Below are 17,483 nucleotides of genomic sequence, written 5' to 3' on the forward strand. Positions count from 1 at the left end.
ACCAGCAAGGTGGAGTCACGTCGTGATAAGCTGGACGGGATGCGTAATTGAAGATCAGGGTCCAAGGTATGCAGCCGTGCACTTGTAAATGTCGATGATTTCCACAAGTTCAACGTTATACGACGAGCTAGCACACGAAGCTCTTTTGCGGCGTCCGATCTTGAGAGGGGAATGGTGATACTGCTGACACCGTCGTGAGCGGATCGGGCAGCTGCGTCCGCTTGGTCATTTCCCGTAATTCCACAGTGACTAGGCAGCCACTGGAATATTACTTGGTGCCCTTTTTCTATTGCTGCATGGTGGATTTGCCTAATTTCCCCGACGAGCTGCTCATGTGAGCCATGACGCAAAGCAGAGGGTAGACTTTGGAGGGCTGCTTTGCTATCGCAGAAGATAGACCACGAAGTAGGTGACTGCTCCATGACAAATTGAAGAGCAGCACGGAGCGCTACTAGTTCAGCAGCTGTAGTTGAGGTTGCGTGATACATTTTGAGCTGTATTGTGGTAGCTCTTGCAGGAATTATTACGGCGGCGGTTGAGCTTGCAGTCATAACTGAACCATCAGTGTAAATATGGGTGTGAGTGATGTACACCTCATGTAAATACAGTAGTGCAGCCTGTTTAAGGGCAACCGATGACATTCTTCTTTTCGTCGTAATTCCAGGTATGGTAGGCGCACTTCGGGTCGATGTAGGCACCATATAGGTGAGGATGGTCTTGCTGCAGGCGTATAGTTCGATGGCAAAAAAGTACTATGGTCAGCAATAATGCGGCTGAATGTTGTATGCGGTCTTTGTGCAGGTAAAGATGCCAGATGGTGCGAAGGTACCCGGGCAAGGTGTCGAATATGAGCCCTGAGGGTATCAGTGGTTATGTACGTTGACACAGGATGGTCTCCTGCAATGACGATTGTTGCCGCTGTAGACGCACATTTCGGAAGACCGAGGCATGTCCTTAAAGCTTGAGCTTGCAGGCCCTGGAGTGCATTCAAATTTGTTTTGCAGGTATTTCCAATCACAGGAAGACTGTACCTCGCAAAACCGAGAAATAAGGCATTGTAGAGCTGTAGCATAGACCTTACTGATGTGCCCCACGACTTTCCACCCAGAAACTTGAGAAGATGCGCTATGGTAGTCAGCCGTCTCTTCATGTACAAAACGTGTGGCGTCCATGATAAATCGCGGTCGATGATTACGCCTAAAAAACGGTGCTTCCGGTCGTGGGCAACTGCGTGCCCATTGATCGTTATTGTGTACTGCCGCATTGTCTTGCGTGTAAATGCGACAAAGCAGCACTTCTCGGGTGACAGTTCTAGATTTTGATTTTTCAAGTACAACGAGGTCAGCGTAGCTGCCTTTTGTATCCGGGCTCGTATTTGTAGGCGTGTCACTGCAGATGCCCAGATGCAGATGTCGTCTGCATATATAGACACATGGACTGTATTGGGCAAACATTTCGTGAGGCCAACGAGCACAAGGTTGAATAGTGTCGGGCTTAACACACCACCTTGTGGCACTCCACGTCCTGTCTGATGGTAAGATGTGGCGCCTTCCTCAGTGACCATGAAAAAACTTCTACCAGTCAAATAGCTGCGTATCCACTCGAATGTTCGGCCACCAATTCCGACTTCAGTCAACGCGTCTATTATTGCGCCATGCGTTATATTGTCGTAGGCTCCTTTTATATCGAGGAACAATGCTGCTGTGAGGCGTTTCAGGCGTTTCTGATGTTGGACAAACGTGACTAAGTCAATCACGTTGTCAATAGAGGAGCGCCCACGTCGGAAGCCTGCCATGGAGTCTGGGTAAACGCTGTACCATTCCAGATACCACTCCAAGCGTGTCAGCACCATCCTTTCCATAACCTTCCCAATGCAGCTGGCTAGAGCAATGGGTCGGTATGATGACAGATCTAGCGGCGATTTGCCAGGTTTAAGAAGCGGAACCAAGCGGCTGCACTTCCATTCTGGCGGCACCAAACCCTTCCTCCAGGACTCGTTGTACATACTTAGCAGCATGCGTCGCGCCTTCTCTCCAAGGTTTCCGAGCGCTGAATATGTCACACCGTCAGGCCCCGGAGATGATGAGCGCCTGCAGCTTGCCAGTGCCGCTTCAAGCTCCTCCATTGAGTACATGAGGTCCATGCGGGAGTCCCGGGACGCAGGAGTGGCGCATTGTATAGGTGCACATGTAGCCTGAGTGCCAATTACTTTCGCGCAGAATTCTTCAGCCACCTCAATCTCTCTTCGACCCTGCTTCAGAGCGAGAGACTTGAAAGGGAAACGCTGATGCGGTAGATCACGAAGTCCGCGAACGGTCCTCCATATTTTAGACAAACGCTGACGTGGATCCAAGGACTCACAGAATAGCTTCCATCTTTTAGATTGAAGTGCGTCAATACGGCGCTGAATCTTCTTTTGCAGCCGTCTTGCCTCTCTGAGGTCGTGTATTGATTTCGTTCGTCTGTACCTTCTTTCCGCGCGTCTGCGAATCGCCCGTAGGCGCTGTAATTCGGCTTCAAATTCATTATAATTCGGAAAAGGCTGAAAGGTGCGCGTAGCCTCTTTTATGGCATTGCGAATTTCATTGTCAAAACCTGTTGGAAGCGTACCTTCACAGGTTTCCTCCATGTGCAGCCGGAACGCCGACCAGTCAGTAGTTCGTCGGAGAGCGGTAGAGGTGCCCTTGGATAGTCCCTTTATCTTCAGATAAGTAGGAAGATGGTCACTTCCATGAGATTCGATATCCGCGAACCATTTTACGTGTCTTTCCAAATGCCAAGAGACCATGGTCAAGTCCAAGCAGCTGCTGTATGTAGTTCCCCGCAGATATGTCGGACTACCATCGTTGAGGCAGCATAGATTGTGCTGTGTCGCAAATAATGCCAATCTTCTTCCCCTAGAATCCATCTTCACGCTGCCCCATACTACGAGACATTTGCGCGGGTAAGTATGCCACACTACGCTAGGCCCACTTTTTTGCTTCTTGCTATATAAGATAAACGGCACATAAGAGCAGGTTAGACCGAAAGGCTAATCTGGCTTAGCAAGAAGAAGGTACTTAGTGTTCGTTCAAGAGCCGTGAATGCTTGTCAGTATTGTCAGTTTCTGCTTGTCATCGCTATACTCAAGGACGCCGAAGTTCACTTGAACGCGAAGGATTATTAGCCGCAGTAAACATGTGGTGGTGTCACGTGCACATGTTAGAGCTAGAATATGAGACGGCTATTATCAAAATATCTAGTTATCTGTCTCTTAGTGCGCAGGAGCTGTCAATAAATTATAGGAATAACGCGGAAGCGCGCACAATAGCGAGATGTCTAGCAATACTCGCTGCCTGAATGTTAACCATAGATTCTGGCGAGTTAGTCGTAGCTTGTGGCTATAAAAACAGCGGAAACTACAGAACTGTGAGCACAAAAATATAGCCTCATCAAAGTTTGGTCTTGCGATCTCTTGCCCTTCACTGTTGATTTACACAGCGGATAGTTGGGCAAAGTTGTTCCATACCACAAAACTTTCTTAATGCGAAAATAGCACTTTTTAGAACTGTTTAAGGCAACCGGGCGCAAGTTTTACTGTATTGCAAAGAGACAAGCACCGTGCTTAGACTGAAATATCGCAGTCACGTTTGTACAGTAATAGTCGACTGCGTGGTTCCAAAACGGGCCACGTAGCCAAGCTCTCTAGAGAGCCACTCTTCTAGTCAGACAGCCGGTGTGTTCCACGTACGTGCGGCTACGTAAAACCTGCTGCAGAATTGCCAATCGTCGAATTCAGACTGCGGGGTACGCGTCTTCATTCAATGTGCGCTGCGTAGTAAAGCCGGAAGTAGGCGGGGTTCATGATTCAAACATGAGTTTCCCAGTTGCAGCCTTTGAGAAGGCAGGTAAGGAACGTCGCTTTCCGACGCTGGCTGATACAAGCAAAAAAAGTGGACATTTCGGGCAGTGAAGCTGGCCTACTTTAGTAACGAAAGCTAATACTTTTCCTCCCTTTATCATCAAATAATGAACAATTAGAACGAGTCTTGAAGTAAAACGCTTTTAGTACCGCACCTTACCACTTCGGGGGTAATAAAAAAATTTTCTGCGGAGCCTGATGAAGGGCTGCTCTAATAAATAACGTTTGTACTCGAACTGGCGAACAATTGTAATCCCGTGCCCGGCGCTCAACCACCTCTCCCAGCCACAATTTCCTTTTCTGGATTCTGCAGCACAGCCGTTCATTGGCAGTGAAACAGGTGTGGGAGAGGTCAAGAAGTCGAGGAGCAATGCCTCCAGTTTCGGGACTCTTCACGGACTCCATGATGGCACAGGTGGCTGCCCGCCGCGCAGTGGTGCTCGCCGACCACGGCTCAATCCTGCTTCAGGTGACCGGCTTCTGTGAACGCCGAAACGTACGCACCTTTGTGGTGGCCAGCCAGCCACTCGAGAGTTCTCCGTTTGGCTACGTCTTCTCTCGCAGCATCGATGAGCGCTTCTTTCGGAAGCTGTTCGACAAGTGAGTCCCTAATCAGCTCTGTCAGTAAGGTTAATGCATTGAGTGCTAATGCATTGCTTGTAGTTGCGCCAATTCAAATGCGTACAACTTCCGAATAACCTCACGGCGTTGTTACGCTCATCTATTCTGCCGCCCTCTTGCGAATAAAATAAAACAGCCAGCAGGAACAACAGTGTAGGAGAAGCACACAGCAGGTGCATCACAGAATATATTTTATATATTAACGGTAAGATGCGCAACCTTCTATTCATGCGTATTAGTGGGAAGTGATTCCGTCCGCTGAGCAACCTGGTCAGAATTATCACACCCTTCACGCCTCAGGTATGTGGGTACGCATCAAGTGCTTTCGTAGATACTACATACTATAACAGCTTAGAGGAAAGATACCATCAGCTGGCTTGAGGCTCATTGAAAATTTTAGAACACAACGCCTCAGACATATCTCTTTTTACCATGATGTGCCCCTTCATTGGACGGCTTCCTTAGATCAGCGTTGAAGCAATAGCAATACAGAGGCAACTTGAAAGATAATGACAACGGAAGGGAAATCACACTGCTGCCGGCAGTGTGCTTTTATGCGAAAATAGAGACCCTGGAGCAAGACACCACGCATCGGCGCATTTACACTTCTCCTCGGAAGAGGGGAATGCGGGAAAATTTCCTAGTAATTTGATCGCTTCGCAGCCTAAGTGAGTGGAAAGTCAGGCGGCGAGCCCGATTCGTCGCAGACCAACTCTATCACCACGCGATAGCTGTGTGGCGGAACGCTTTTCCACTTCACCGTAAGCCGTGATTTGGCTTCAATAGCATTTAAACCACGTGGTGTAAACATCCGGCCACAAATTCAAAATGGCGGCCTAGGAGTCTGCGCTGACCCTCACCGACGCAATGGCAAAGCACCCTTGCTGCACGATCAAACTCGCCGCCTCTGCAAGGACGCGTCCCTCAAAAGCCTGATTTGGATGAAGATTGCTCGGCTGCTAACCTGAAAAACCTTAGTTCGATCCCGGCCGCGATGGTTCCATTTTCGGTCGAGACCAAATACTAGTGGCCCATGTACTGTGCAGTGCCAGTGCACGTGAAAGAACCCCAGGTGATCGAAATTTCCGAAGCCCTTCACTACGGCGTGCTTCATAATCATATTGCGGTTTCGGCACTTAGACCCCAGCAGTTATGATTAGGGAGTGCCGTTATCGTCGGTGAACGTTGGTTTTTTTCGAAAAGGGCACCGGAATACTGTACCACCTTCTCGCACTTAACTGGTTAAGCAGGAAATGTCATAAGCTTTTCTTCATACATGGTCATTCCATGGACGTGCCGAGCTGTGAATACCGCGGGATGACACACTCACAGCTGCTGCACCGCGACTCGGCATTTCTGCAGGTACCGGCGGGTCATGGAGACGGGTCTGATGCCCAAGTGGCTGGCTGATAGCAAGGGAAACTGGCAGCGCTGTATCCAGACACGGAATATTGCTGTGGACAGCATTAGCTTGGATGACACTGTGCCATTTTTCCTCCTCTGGGGCATCATGTGCGCCATGGCTTTCTGCGCTTTGCTTGGAGAGCTTATTTGCTCAAGACTGCTGCAAGGTCATCACGCCAAGAGACGATGATCTAGCCCAAGATGATGCTCGACATTGTATAGACAACGAAGCTTTCACTTACATACGAACCACCATGAGCACTCGTACTTTAACGCGCACTTATCTAGAAGCACATTGCGAGAACACTTGCCCGAGTGAAAAACGCTTCGTTTTACAATGATTAAACAAACAGACATGTCTGATGTATCGACAATGTTAGCCTTGGTATTCATTGAACATGTGGAAGTGTACGTAGCTGTTAGCGACATTTAAAAAAAGTCACAGTTTCGCCGCAAGGGCGAAGCAATGAAGGCGATAGCAAAAAAAGCGGCCCGTGATGGACGAGCTGCTACGCTGCATAAACATCTGCCCCCCGACAGCATCTATACTCGCGGACAACTTTTCTTGGCAAAGAAGTGAAAATTAAAGAGCCATAATGCATGTATCCTACCGCTAATGAATGTAGTCCCATAATTGCGTCCGTATTTTCTGCCTGAGATATATAAAATACTCCTTCATTTTCTACATGTAGCTTCTTGAGACGGAACGCAGCGCTCACAAGCGAGATATATGTATTTCGTTCAGTTTATACGTTGTCACTTTGCGTTTTTGCGCGCGTGATAAAGTCGCGCCTCTTACCCGTACCTTAGACGGTAAGCAGCGTTTGCGTCGAAACGCAACGCTAGCCATCACTTTCCACGGCGTTACGAGACGCGCGCCAAACCGGACTACGTCGCGTAGCAGTACGTGTGCAGAGCTCCGCCCCGTAGCTTTCCCTTCATTGCCAAGAAAAGTTGTCCGCGAGTATACCGCGCGAGCAGACAGCGGAAGGGCAAGGTTCTCCCTGTGCAAATATTAGAAGAAGCGATCCAGCTGACCGACGATTTTTAAATGCACCCGTTTAGGGAGCCTTCATGTGCGCGCCTCCGTGCCTCCGTCAGAGGCGCGCACATGAAAGCTCCCTACGCCCGTTTCGCTCCTCGCGCCATCTCGCTGGTAGTGAAGAAACTCTGATAAGCGCCTGCCGTCTCGGAGTCCTGCCAGCGGTAAAGGGTGTGTATATAACGCTCGCCGTTAGCTACCTGAAGGATCTGCTCTTTGTGGCGTAATGGCTAGCGCCACGCGCTGCGGAGCGAGAGGTTGCTGGTTTGATTCCCCGCCTCGGAAGCATTTTTCTGAATTATTTTTGTTTGGGACTTTGTATAATATAGGCATACTTATACATATACGGTGCATGACGGCGGCGACAAGAACGGCAAAAACCAGCCGAGACTGCCCATATGATTGCTATCGCAATAAAAGCAGAATACGTATTAATCAACAATTGATACATGATTTCAGAAGCACCTTTATAGAACAGGGGCAAACTATCTGCGCTTATTATAACACTACACATCACAAACATTCATAAATGACGAGATTTTGATATACAGTAATCCATTGAAAATGAGATGCGGAGATGCCGTATAACACCGAGTAGAAAAAGGACTCTCCAATAAATTCGACTGGTCAAAGTGATTAATCATAGTGAAAACAGAAAGACGTACGTATGTACGGTTGCGTAGGCACAATGAGAACACATGACAGCTATAAGTGCAATCTCGTATTATCTAAAACAGGATAAAATGTAGTCGCGATATAGATGATAAGTATGCGAGTCGAGCCACGTGGACTACAAGAAATATAATAAAGCGTAGGACGATGAACATCAGATGTTACACCGTGCGTCAGGCATGGGAGGGCCCGCTTGCTGAAGGCCTTGAAAAACACCTATGTTCATTAAACACCCCATTTGATCAAAATGGGGGGGGGGGGGCTAGGGCCCCTCGCTTGCTACGGGCCTGCCGCGCGTGTATCATTGCGCTTGATCTAAAGATAGACAGGTTCGTTTTCCTTTTCTTTCCTTGATTCCAGACGAGACAGTGTTAAATTTCTGAATAATATAGGAATCCTGAAGCTCGCGGTCATGGCTGGAAGGGAATGCAAATTCGATTATCGTTACTTTTAGACTGTTAGATAGGTTACCAGGAATGTTTACAAGTCTTGAAAGTGGAAGGTTTGGTTGAGATTCAGCATACGATTTGTGATTGCTAAAACATATCCTAAAAGTTGTTTCAGTCTTGCTTATTTATAGCATGTGACAAGTGCCACACTTAAGCAAGTACATTACGTGAGATGCACCGCAATCAAAACTGCCGTTGAGTGCGAATGAGAACAGGGCTGTAAGCGGTGATTTTTGAAGACATAGGTATGCCACCAATATTTATAGAGCGCCTGTACACAACCCGGGATGGCTCAGGAAAGTCGTTCTTAGACCTGTTGCTTTGGATGAAAATGTTTTCATGTTTACGAAATATTCGGTGAATATTTCGGGATGCGAGCGGAGTGTGCAAGTATCAAAATAGCACGTTCGGACCGACTCGACTTCTTGCTGCCATTTAAAGTGTCAATTCGGTCTGGTTTCTGCCACTCGGTGCGTCAAGTGATTGATGACCCTTTTTGGTCATTTTAGGTTGCGAAGTTTCTTCCCCAGTTGCTGACAGGAAATAAAATATTCGGAGGGTGTGCGCATAAAGCGCTCTGCCTGGCTGGATAGAGTGCCGGTCTCGCAATGGCGCTTGTTGCTGCTTACCAGGTGAAGGAATTGGTGATAATCACTCGGATTTTTGTAGTTTGATGATTAGACGCCCACCGGAAGTGGTAAAGTGACGTCGATGAAGTCTGTCGACAAAGGTAAGTAGTGATCTGAGAATTCGATATCGAGGTGTGCCTGTTTTAATGCGCAACTCAGGATGCAAGATGGCGTGAACAGAGTTAGGGACATCACATACATATGCGATAGTGGAATAGGTGGACTTATCACATACATATGCGATAGTGGAATAGGTGGACTTGTCTTGTCGCCTAGATCTTGGCTCATACCCACAAGGGGGATTGGCCACACTGTACTTTATAATGTAAATGGTTTACACAACGCTTGCTAAAAAATAACAAAAAAGAGAGAAATTAGATAAGAACTGTATTAACATTCCTTCCTGAAGAAAAAAACGAAATTGTATCAACAAATGCCCTAAGATTCGTATTAACAAGGTTGAATCAGGTGCACCTGCTAGATGCACTTCTTAGGACACCATTGATGAGTAAAAGTAGCGTAAAGGAGGCTAGATGGGGACGCACAGATATACCACAGTATGAATGGAAATTTTGATAGCATGTTAATCACGTCAAAATTTGATAATTGCCGTCTAATAATATTTGGGGTTTAACGTTTCAAAAGCGCGATATGATTATGAGGGACGCCGTAGTGGAGGGATCCGGAAATTTCGACCACCTGGGGTTCTTCAACGTGCACCTAAATCTATGTAGACGGGCTTCAAACATATACGCCTCCATCAAAATGCAGCCGCCGCGGCCGAATCGGCAATTTCTATTGACAGCTACGTAGCATTACATTTTAGGGGCAAATAAGCAGGTGTTATTTTTTCTTCTCATGCCTGTGAAACACCAGACATGGCAGCTCACTGGTTGAGGAGTTGCACTGTTAAGCTCCAGCTCGAGCGTTCCATTCTTGGCCACAGCGGCTGCATTTTGAAGTGGGCAAAATGTAAAAACAACTGTCTGCTTTGATATAGGTGCAGAAAGTGCCCTCGAACGTCTGGCTACGTTGAGGTCACAAGCCAATGCATGCATTGCGCTCTCACGATCGTGTCTGCCAAGAGTTAGGTCGCTACGCTTCGCGGAAAGAACTGAAATCTCGACGTCACGTTGTTTGCCCTTTCTCTTACGGGCGTCGCGCTCCACGACGGAGGGGTCGAAGTACGATAGCGAGTGCGTCTACGTAAATTTCGGGGCTATGACGTCGCTCACAGAGCTCAAGTGATGGCGCATATGCGTCACGTGATCCTCCTGCCCGGATGCGGGAGAACGCAGGGAAGGAATTTGGCTTGTGAAGGCTAGACAGGGCAAGTGCAAGAATCTGAAGCTCGCCACCTTGCAATCAATATATTAAGTGCTGAGCACTTTCGGGGCACGGGCTGTCGTATGGTGTCATTTAATGTCTTCGCTTGGCCGCACGCAGGTAAAACCAGGTATAGATGGCTTGCACCGACTTCACTGAAAGCGCCGTGTTGGAGCACCAGCATGTGGTGGAGAGACGTTTCCGATGTCACATTCATGTTATAAAACATCACATGCACGTTCTTTCATTATTCATGTACAGAGACGTTCCTGCCGCGTCGTTTTCGCGTAGACGCAACTTGTTTGTCGTCAAAGCCGCCATCGTGGAGTCCCAGTTTCACTCAGCAGCTGCGTCCATGACGTCAGGTGCAAGCCATCTATAGCATAGCCATGCATTAATATAGCAAAGGGACGGGAAAGGGTAATGAGAGGGAGGAGAAGGTAAATGAGAAAGGGAAAGGGTAAATGATAACATAACCATGTATGGCATCACGCAGGCAAAAAACGCCAGGCCTGTGCGGAACGCGCAGCACAGTCACAGCGAAAGCTACAAGGGCTCTACAAGGGCTCAAATCCACAAGGGCTCTAGAAATAGAGCCCTTGTAGAATCTCTTGGGGCAACTAATGCATGTACACATGCAAGGTGGTACACCTACGCAATAAATCATCGTAATTTTCTTGAAGTAGGGAAGCACCCACTATGCCATTTGTCGTCATTCTGCGGAGAACCGCGGTGCCTGCTACACATGTGTAAGTCACTACGTGCACTTTGTTTGTGCTGTGGCTAATGACGATGAAATATTATGGCTGAACCCTTTGTAATGGGTTGGAAGCATTCAACGACCGACTCGCTGCACATTTCGCTTTGTGTGGTGCCTGGTCGTTATTTCACTCTTCTACCACGCTATATTACATGTGTTGACGCGATTGCTTGCCCGACAGAACACCTGAATAGGTCATTTTCGAAGGAGTTCCAAGCACCCGCATGACTCTGTGTAGAATACGCGACTGAGACGCCGAGGGCCCGGATTCAAATCCCATGCAATTCTAATTTTTTTCTAATTTCATTTTTTCTTATTTAGCGCGATAGCGGTTACAGACATCGGTGGTGGCGGCGACGGACAACTACGGCGCCAAAAACGGCTGTTGCTTTGATATTGTCACGCGGTCGTGACGTCGACGAAGGCGGCGGTCAGCACGTCAGAGATGAAACTCTTTATTTGGCCGAACTTGTGGCCGGGAAGCTGAAAGTCAAACTACAGCAATACACTGATAGCGGCGAACAGAGCGTCGACCGTCGATCAACTGACAAGCGGTCAAGCGCGTCGGCTTTTATACAGGCGCTATCGAACTTTCCAGCGATACCGCTGGTGGCGGCGTTATCTCTCGACAAAGCTGGAACATTCGCGTGCGGCGCGCAATCTTAACGGGACGTTCTAAAACAATCGCGAAGCTTCTTACAGATCACGGCGCGGCCTGCGCAGCGCGTTGCCCACAGGCTTTGTGGGTGAAGCTTCAACTCATGAAAAATCTATCTATCTATCTATCTATCTATCTATCTATCTATCTATCTATCTATCTATCTATCTATCTATCTATCTATCTATCTATCTATCTATCTATCTATCTATCTATCTATCTATAGACAGACAGACAGACAGACAGACAGACAGACAGACAGACAGACAGACAGACAGACAGACAGATAAGATAGATAGACAGCTCGATAGATACAGACAGACAGACAGACAGACAGACAGACAGACAGACAGACAGACAGACAGACAGACAGACAGACGGATAAGATAGATAGATAAGATAGATAGCTGGATAGATACAAACAGACAGACAGACAGACAGATAGATAGATAGATAGATAGATAGATAGATAGATAGATAGATAGATAGATAGATAGATAGATAGATAGATAGATAGATAGAAACGCTCATAGTGCCTTGGTTTCGCTAAGAAGTGCTTCGGATTTAAAATTGCGATTCGAGAAGGAATCGAAGCCATTCATTCTGCGTGGCAGTCAATTATCCTACCGCAGAGGTGCGCCTGTGCTTCAAACCACCTAGGAAAGAGACCCTATACAGGAGTCACATAGCAGCGACGTGAGTTGTGGTCGCAGTGTTGGTTATGCTCTCTAACGATGCAATAACATTACATATGTACTCCTATGACTCACCAAGCGGTAGTATAGTGTTTCTAGACTCCGAAGCAATACGTCAACGATTGTTTGGTATGACATGCACGTAATCGCAACGTCGTGTGCACTTCGTTTCGACAAAACTGGCGTCTCTGCTCTAACGTGAGTGCCGAAGTTGCGTCGGACCATGAGTTACCCTTTAGGCGCCAGTGTAGTCGACGTCGCATTTAAGCCCAACTCTGCACACAACTTCTAATTTACCACAAATAAATCGATCGACTTCGTAACGCTTGTCACAAAGCAAAAAAAAAATATAATAAAAATAAAATTATGGCAACCTAATTAGCTTCTCGCTCACCGCATCGAATGAAATCGATTGCTGCAATGCGTGGTTCTGCCGAATTTTTTACATTGCAATCACAAGTAATTTCTGTAAAATAAACTACAACTTGTTGAACCCTTCGACTTGCTTTAAATGGGGTCTCCAGAGCCCTGGCATCAAACACGTAAATGTCATGCATTTACAGACAGTTGATCATAATGCACGTCGCAAAGTACACATTGCCTTTATTTCTAAGTTAATTTGTTTCTTCTGTTCTCTGAAACCGCCAAGGTATTCGTTTTCCAAGGACAGCGTCTGCCGAATTGTGCGTAACGGCTGCATCATTGGTTCTTGGTTTCGTCAGCGTAAGACAAGAACTGTGAGTGCCATCGCACCCCGATGAAGCGATCTCCTATTTTCACCTTTGTTTGCCGCTCTCACTTATTATGCGTGAGATGATTCATATTCGATTAAGTTGTGCCATTTTTACACTGTCTCGGAGAATAACATTACTGAGCCTATGTGTATCTGATCGTTGCGCTGATCTTGAAGGCTGCTACAATGACTTTTGTTTTCTTAAGCACACGTGTCAGATGGTCTAGGAGATATGACAACGAAGTGCATAAACGTAGTATGTCGCTGATGAAATCTTTATTTTCCTAATTATATTGATGAAGCCCGTATTCATCTTGTGCGAGGCAATCACAACGAATGGTGGTTTCAGGTTTACCGTGAAAGCCGGTGGCCTAGAACCATAAGTCTGGGCTTATGGAAAACATGTGCATCTTAGCAGTGCAGTGGAACGAACACAAGAGAAAGGAACACAAGAGACAAGACTAGCGCCCGTCCTGTCTCTTGTGTTACAGTTTCCACAAATCAAGAGCTTTTGTTGACATCTAACCCTGAACTTGAAGCTAATTAACATGTATGCTATAGCTCATGTTTCTGCAGTTTGATGCATTGCGTCGTTCATTCCGGCCTTCATCGATTGTAACGCCATGCGTGCATTTGTTAAACGCAAGTTCTTCAGTGGAGAACAATGCCAAGCGATTGAAATGTTGGAAAACTCAGATGTGGCGCTCGGATGACTTTAAAAGCTGTACTTTTGCAATGTAAACTCTGATGTGGCTCGAATAAACTTGAAAGGTGTGCTTTCGTAAATGTTCCAAATTTCAAGAAAAGCTTAGATGTTTCTTACTTTGTTATTGCTCCTAACTTATTCTAAGCAAATATAGGAGAACGGCCTGAGAACGTTTATGCGAATGGCGGAGCGTAGACCGCAAAACAAGTATGCATTGCCATATTATCTCTATGGCGGTCGGATTTTCACCATCTAGTTCATGCTGTTACTATTCTGAAGTTATTAAGGTATTTGACGACACCGCACGATGACAGTTACCGAGAAAAGCATGGATTTCTATGCACTGATAAGCCACGACACATTAAACAACCGGAGCACAAGAAAAACTTAACGCGAGCACCACTTTTCGTTAACAAAAGCGGTGAGATAAAGAAGTACATACGTCTGCTTCAAAATCAGGAATTTAGTGATGTGTTGTTTTTGTGATGGACACATGTAGAGGAACGACTACGTGTGTTATGACTGAAAATGAAGGAATATTTGAGCACGGGGACGTTTCTTTAAAGCTTCTTTAAATTAAGAGCCGTAAATAAACAACTCTGACTCTAACAAGTGGACAACCGGTGCAGTAACATGTCAGTAACTTTTGAAATAAAAAAAATCACAAAGGGAGTAATAGAAAACCACTACAAGACTTGCTCGTTGTGCCAGAAAACAAATACATCCACGCGAACTGCACCTTACATATACTGCAGGTCAACTGGCTTTACTAGATCGCTACGCGCATGCACGATAGGCCCGCACGTGAAAATTATCACTAATATTGCCCAAATGAGCTACCGCACGCGTGCGTCACTGCTCCTTTTTTTTCCATTTGCAAAATTCCGACAATAGATACTGGCGACGAAGTTATCACCTTGTGAGGAAAAAACTTGCAGTGGCTTAGCTCCGCTATGCCAGGATATACGTAGCGTTAGCAAAGGTTCAGCTGATTATTCTTAGCTTTCCAGATTGCCCAGGATTATTAGCCTTCTGTTCATTCTTCGTACGCTGAACCGCTAATTGCCAGGCAAATACTTCGGGATCCGATGAGATAAGCTTCTCGGCTCTTCTGTGCCGAGAAGCTTTTGCATAATTAGAGTGAAATCTCAGGCTAGAAATATAGTTCAAATATAGTTCAAATTCGTTTTCCGTTATGTCCATGTTGAAGAAAGAAAAATTATACTTTTGACATGGGTCGCGGGAAGCGGCACGTGGAACGACTCGTCAAATATGGTAGTGCCTTCAGCAAAGTGATCGCACGCAACAGTACAATGGAAATTGAAGTTAAATGGAGACAAATTTATTGGGCAGGAGGTTCAATTAATCCAAAGCTCAATGTATCTGGTTTTCCTTAAGCCACTAGTCGATAAAAATAGCAGTAAGCATTGTACACAATTGTATACATAGCATCTCAAAGGGTTAAACGAGATAAGCGAGCGGGGCAGGTAAACGAAAGACCTTGCGTGCCGTAAACGTCAACAAAGGCGACGGCGCTAATAAAAAAAAAATAAGAGCAGTGTTACTACAAATGCCACGACTGCGGTGCGGCTGACACATTATGGCCCAGCATTATGGAGCAGCTGTCTTTTTTAAAAATTGTTTACTGTGACAGCTTCTAAATATTCTGATTGCCTAAGCATAGTGATGCTAGCGAGGGACGTTAGGCAAGACTATAGCCTTGCGTACTATCTCTGTAAACCGAGCTGAGCTATACTAAAGAATTTCTGTTACTTATGCTAACGATACAATAGCTATATAGTTGCCAGTAATTATAAAATGTGCTTGTTGTCTGAAATGCCTGTGGCATTGGTGTAGAAAGCTGGTTTTACAAAGCTTACGAAGCACTAAGTATTGTCCGGCTTACATACCGCGACACGACAATCTGTGGCTACCGTGTTCTTTTTTTTTTTTAGTATAGCTTACTATAACCTCAGCAGCTCGTGTCAACAAGGCAATCGTCCTTCAGGGACGCTCCTACTTTTCTTGGTTATCACAGCTAATGAAGCAAGAAATCGGTGGAAGTAGGTGCAGTTTCTACCTAACATGTCGGAATAATACCTGTCTTATTGAACACTGAAATCATAAGCAATGGCATATGATCTCATATGATCTCAGATTTCAGAGTCGACTTTGGGCCTCCAGTGATGTGGTATTAGTGTGCGACCATTGACCACATTTTGATTATTTTAAGAATGGCCCTCAGCGACAAAAGGCACTCAGGGTCTTGTTTGTTCTTGTAAGTGTGGGTTTCAGACAAGTATCAATATTGTATAATCGCTGGTGTGGGCGAAGTTAGCCATCTTTTTAGAGTGGGGTTCTCAGTGTCCTAGATGGCGCTAATTTCATAAAATACTGAGTAGGATGAGGAGTCAGTGAGCTTTACAGCCGCGCGGTATCTTTTGAATGTTGACTTTTGAATCGCGTATTTTAATTTTCGAGTTCATCGTCAAGGCGCTCTCAGAGCCTTCCTGCTTTCGAAGATTAGTTTTATCTGCATAAAGAGCGCGCTAGAAATAAATATTTGTCGTATTCTCTGTGATCATCATTGGCAAATATAGAAACGTTTATTGGCTGCCGGCAGCAGAGAAGGCTTTGAAAGCGTTAGTGCGCTTCTTGCGGACAACTGGTTTAGGGACGGAGTCTAAGCAGTGTCGATTCTCCTTTCCTTTTTTCTCTCTTTTTGCTTTTCTTGCTCTGCCTTTTTTTGTAAGATCTCTCTTCTATCATCTTTTATGGCCCTTACACCTTCCCCCAGCACAGGGTAGATATTCTGTCTAAGCATTGGCTAACCTCCCTGTCTTTCCGCTTGTTTCTTCCTTCCTGCCTTGATTGGCTGACAGAAGAAGAAATCAGGAGTGTACCTCGTTTGTTTGGGGTCATCTGGGATTCATCGATGGAAACGGAAGTGACCAGTCAATACCCGTTGTTTCAGTGGCCACCCTATCAAACCGCTGTGTATCGTGATGGCAAGCTAGCCATGGAGGGTTCCGGAGGGAAAGCGCTGGATGCTGTGGCCAGCAGCTTGAACTTCACATAGGTGTCCTTTCAGTGGGCTTTGTCAGTGCCAATAGCCCCTCTGAATACAATCAAAGTTGTACTGCAAAAGTCATATAAAATTGTTGTACGCGGACATTACAAACTTTGCGGATTTCTTTAGGAAATTTTCTATTTCGAGGTCACAAAAAAGGAGTTTGCCTTTCAAACTACGTCTCACGGAGTGTTTATTGGTATGAAGCTTGTGTCTTTGACACGAATGTCCTCAAGAAGTACTATATGACCTTGTGCATATACGACTTCATTTCAATGGTGACGTACTTGGGAAGATGGGAGAAGGTACTATTTAAAAATGCACCGAGGAAACAGTTTATCGCGGTCTTGGTTGTTTCATTCTTTGTGGTCTATGCGTTTGGAAGTTGCTGGCTGGTACCTATTTGTCGTTAACTAATTCTGCGATATACATGTTAATATTTTCATCATTCAATTTTGTGACAAGAATTCTACCCTCAGAATGTGATACGAATAATGTGATTTACCTGATCTGCTCTTCTTCTGCAGTTTCCGGAGAGTCAAATTTACAAAACAATACGCCTTAACGGCACCTGGGCATATAGAGGAAACAATTTTACAGCGAAAGCTGTTATGAGATCATTTCACCGGCCGTTTTTGGCGCCGTAGTTGTCCGCCGCCGCCGCCGCCGCCGCCGCCGCTGCCGCCGCCGCCGCCGCCGCCGCCGCCGCCGCCGCCGCCGCCGGTGTCCGTAACCAGTATCGCTCGAAATAAGAAAAAAAACTAAATAAGAAAAAAATTCCAGGATGGAACGAGGTTCGAACCTGGGTCCTCTGCGT

The 17,483-nt window shown here is 46.1% G+C and overlaps 1 protein-coding gene across 1 annotated transcript; it reads left to right on the forward strand.

The window, feature by feature from the left end:
• The first annotated feature begins 2,786 nt into the window (after positions 1-2,786).
• On the forward strand, positions 2,787-6,431 carry LOC119394765 (uncharacterized). Its single transcript, XM_037662071.2, has 4 exons — positions 2,787-2,809; positions 2,902-2,944; positions 4,215-4,501; positions 5,885-6,431. Exons 1-4 carry the CDS (start codon positions 2,787-2,789, stop codon positions 6,114-6,116), a joined length of 585 nt encoding a protein of 194 aa, XP_037517999.1. The 3' UTR covers positions 6,117-6,431.
• Positions 6,432-17,483: the final 11,052 nt, after the last annotated feature.

This window comes from Rhipicephalus sanguineus, chromosome 5, assembly GCF_013339695.2.
Source record: "Rhipicephalus sanguineus isolate Rsan-2018 chromosome 5, BIME_Rsan_1.4, whole genome shotgun sequence".
NCBI lineage: Eukaryota > Metazoa > Arthropoda > Arachnida > Ixodida > Ixodidae > Rhipicephalus > Rhipicephalus sanguineus.

Coding starts and splice junctions, on each gene's coding strand:
- LOC119394765 (XM_037662071.2), top strand. CDS start 2,787: ATGGTCAAGTCCAAGCAGCTGCT. Junction 2,945..4,214: donor ACTACGAGACATTTGCGCGG/GTAAGTATGCCA, acceptor TGGATTCTGCAG/CACAGCCGTTCATTGGCAGT. Junction 4,502..5,884: donor TTTCGGAAGCTGTTCGACAA/GTGAGTCCCTAA, acceptor GCATTTCTGCAG/GTACCGGCGGGTCATGGAGA.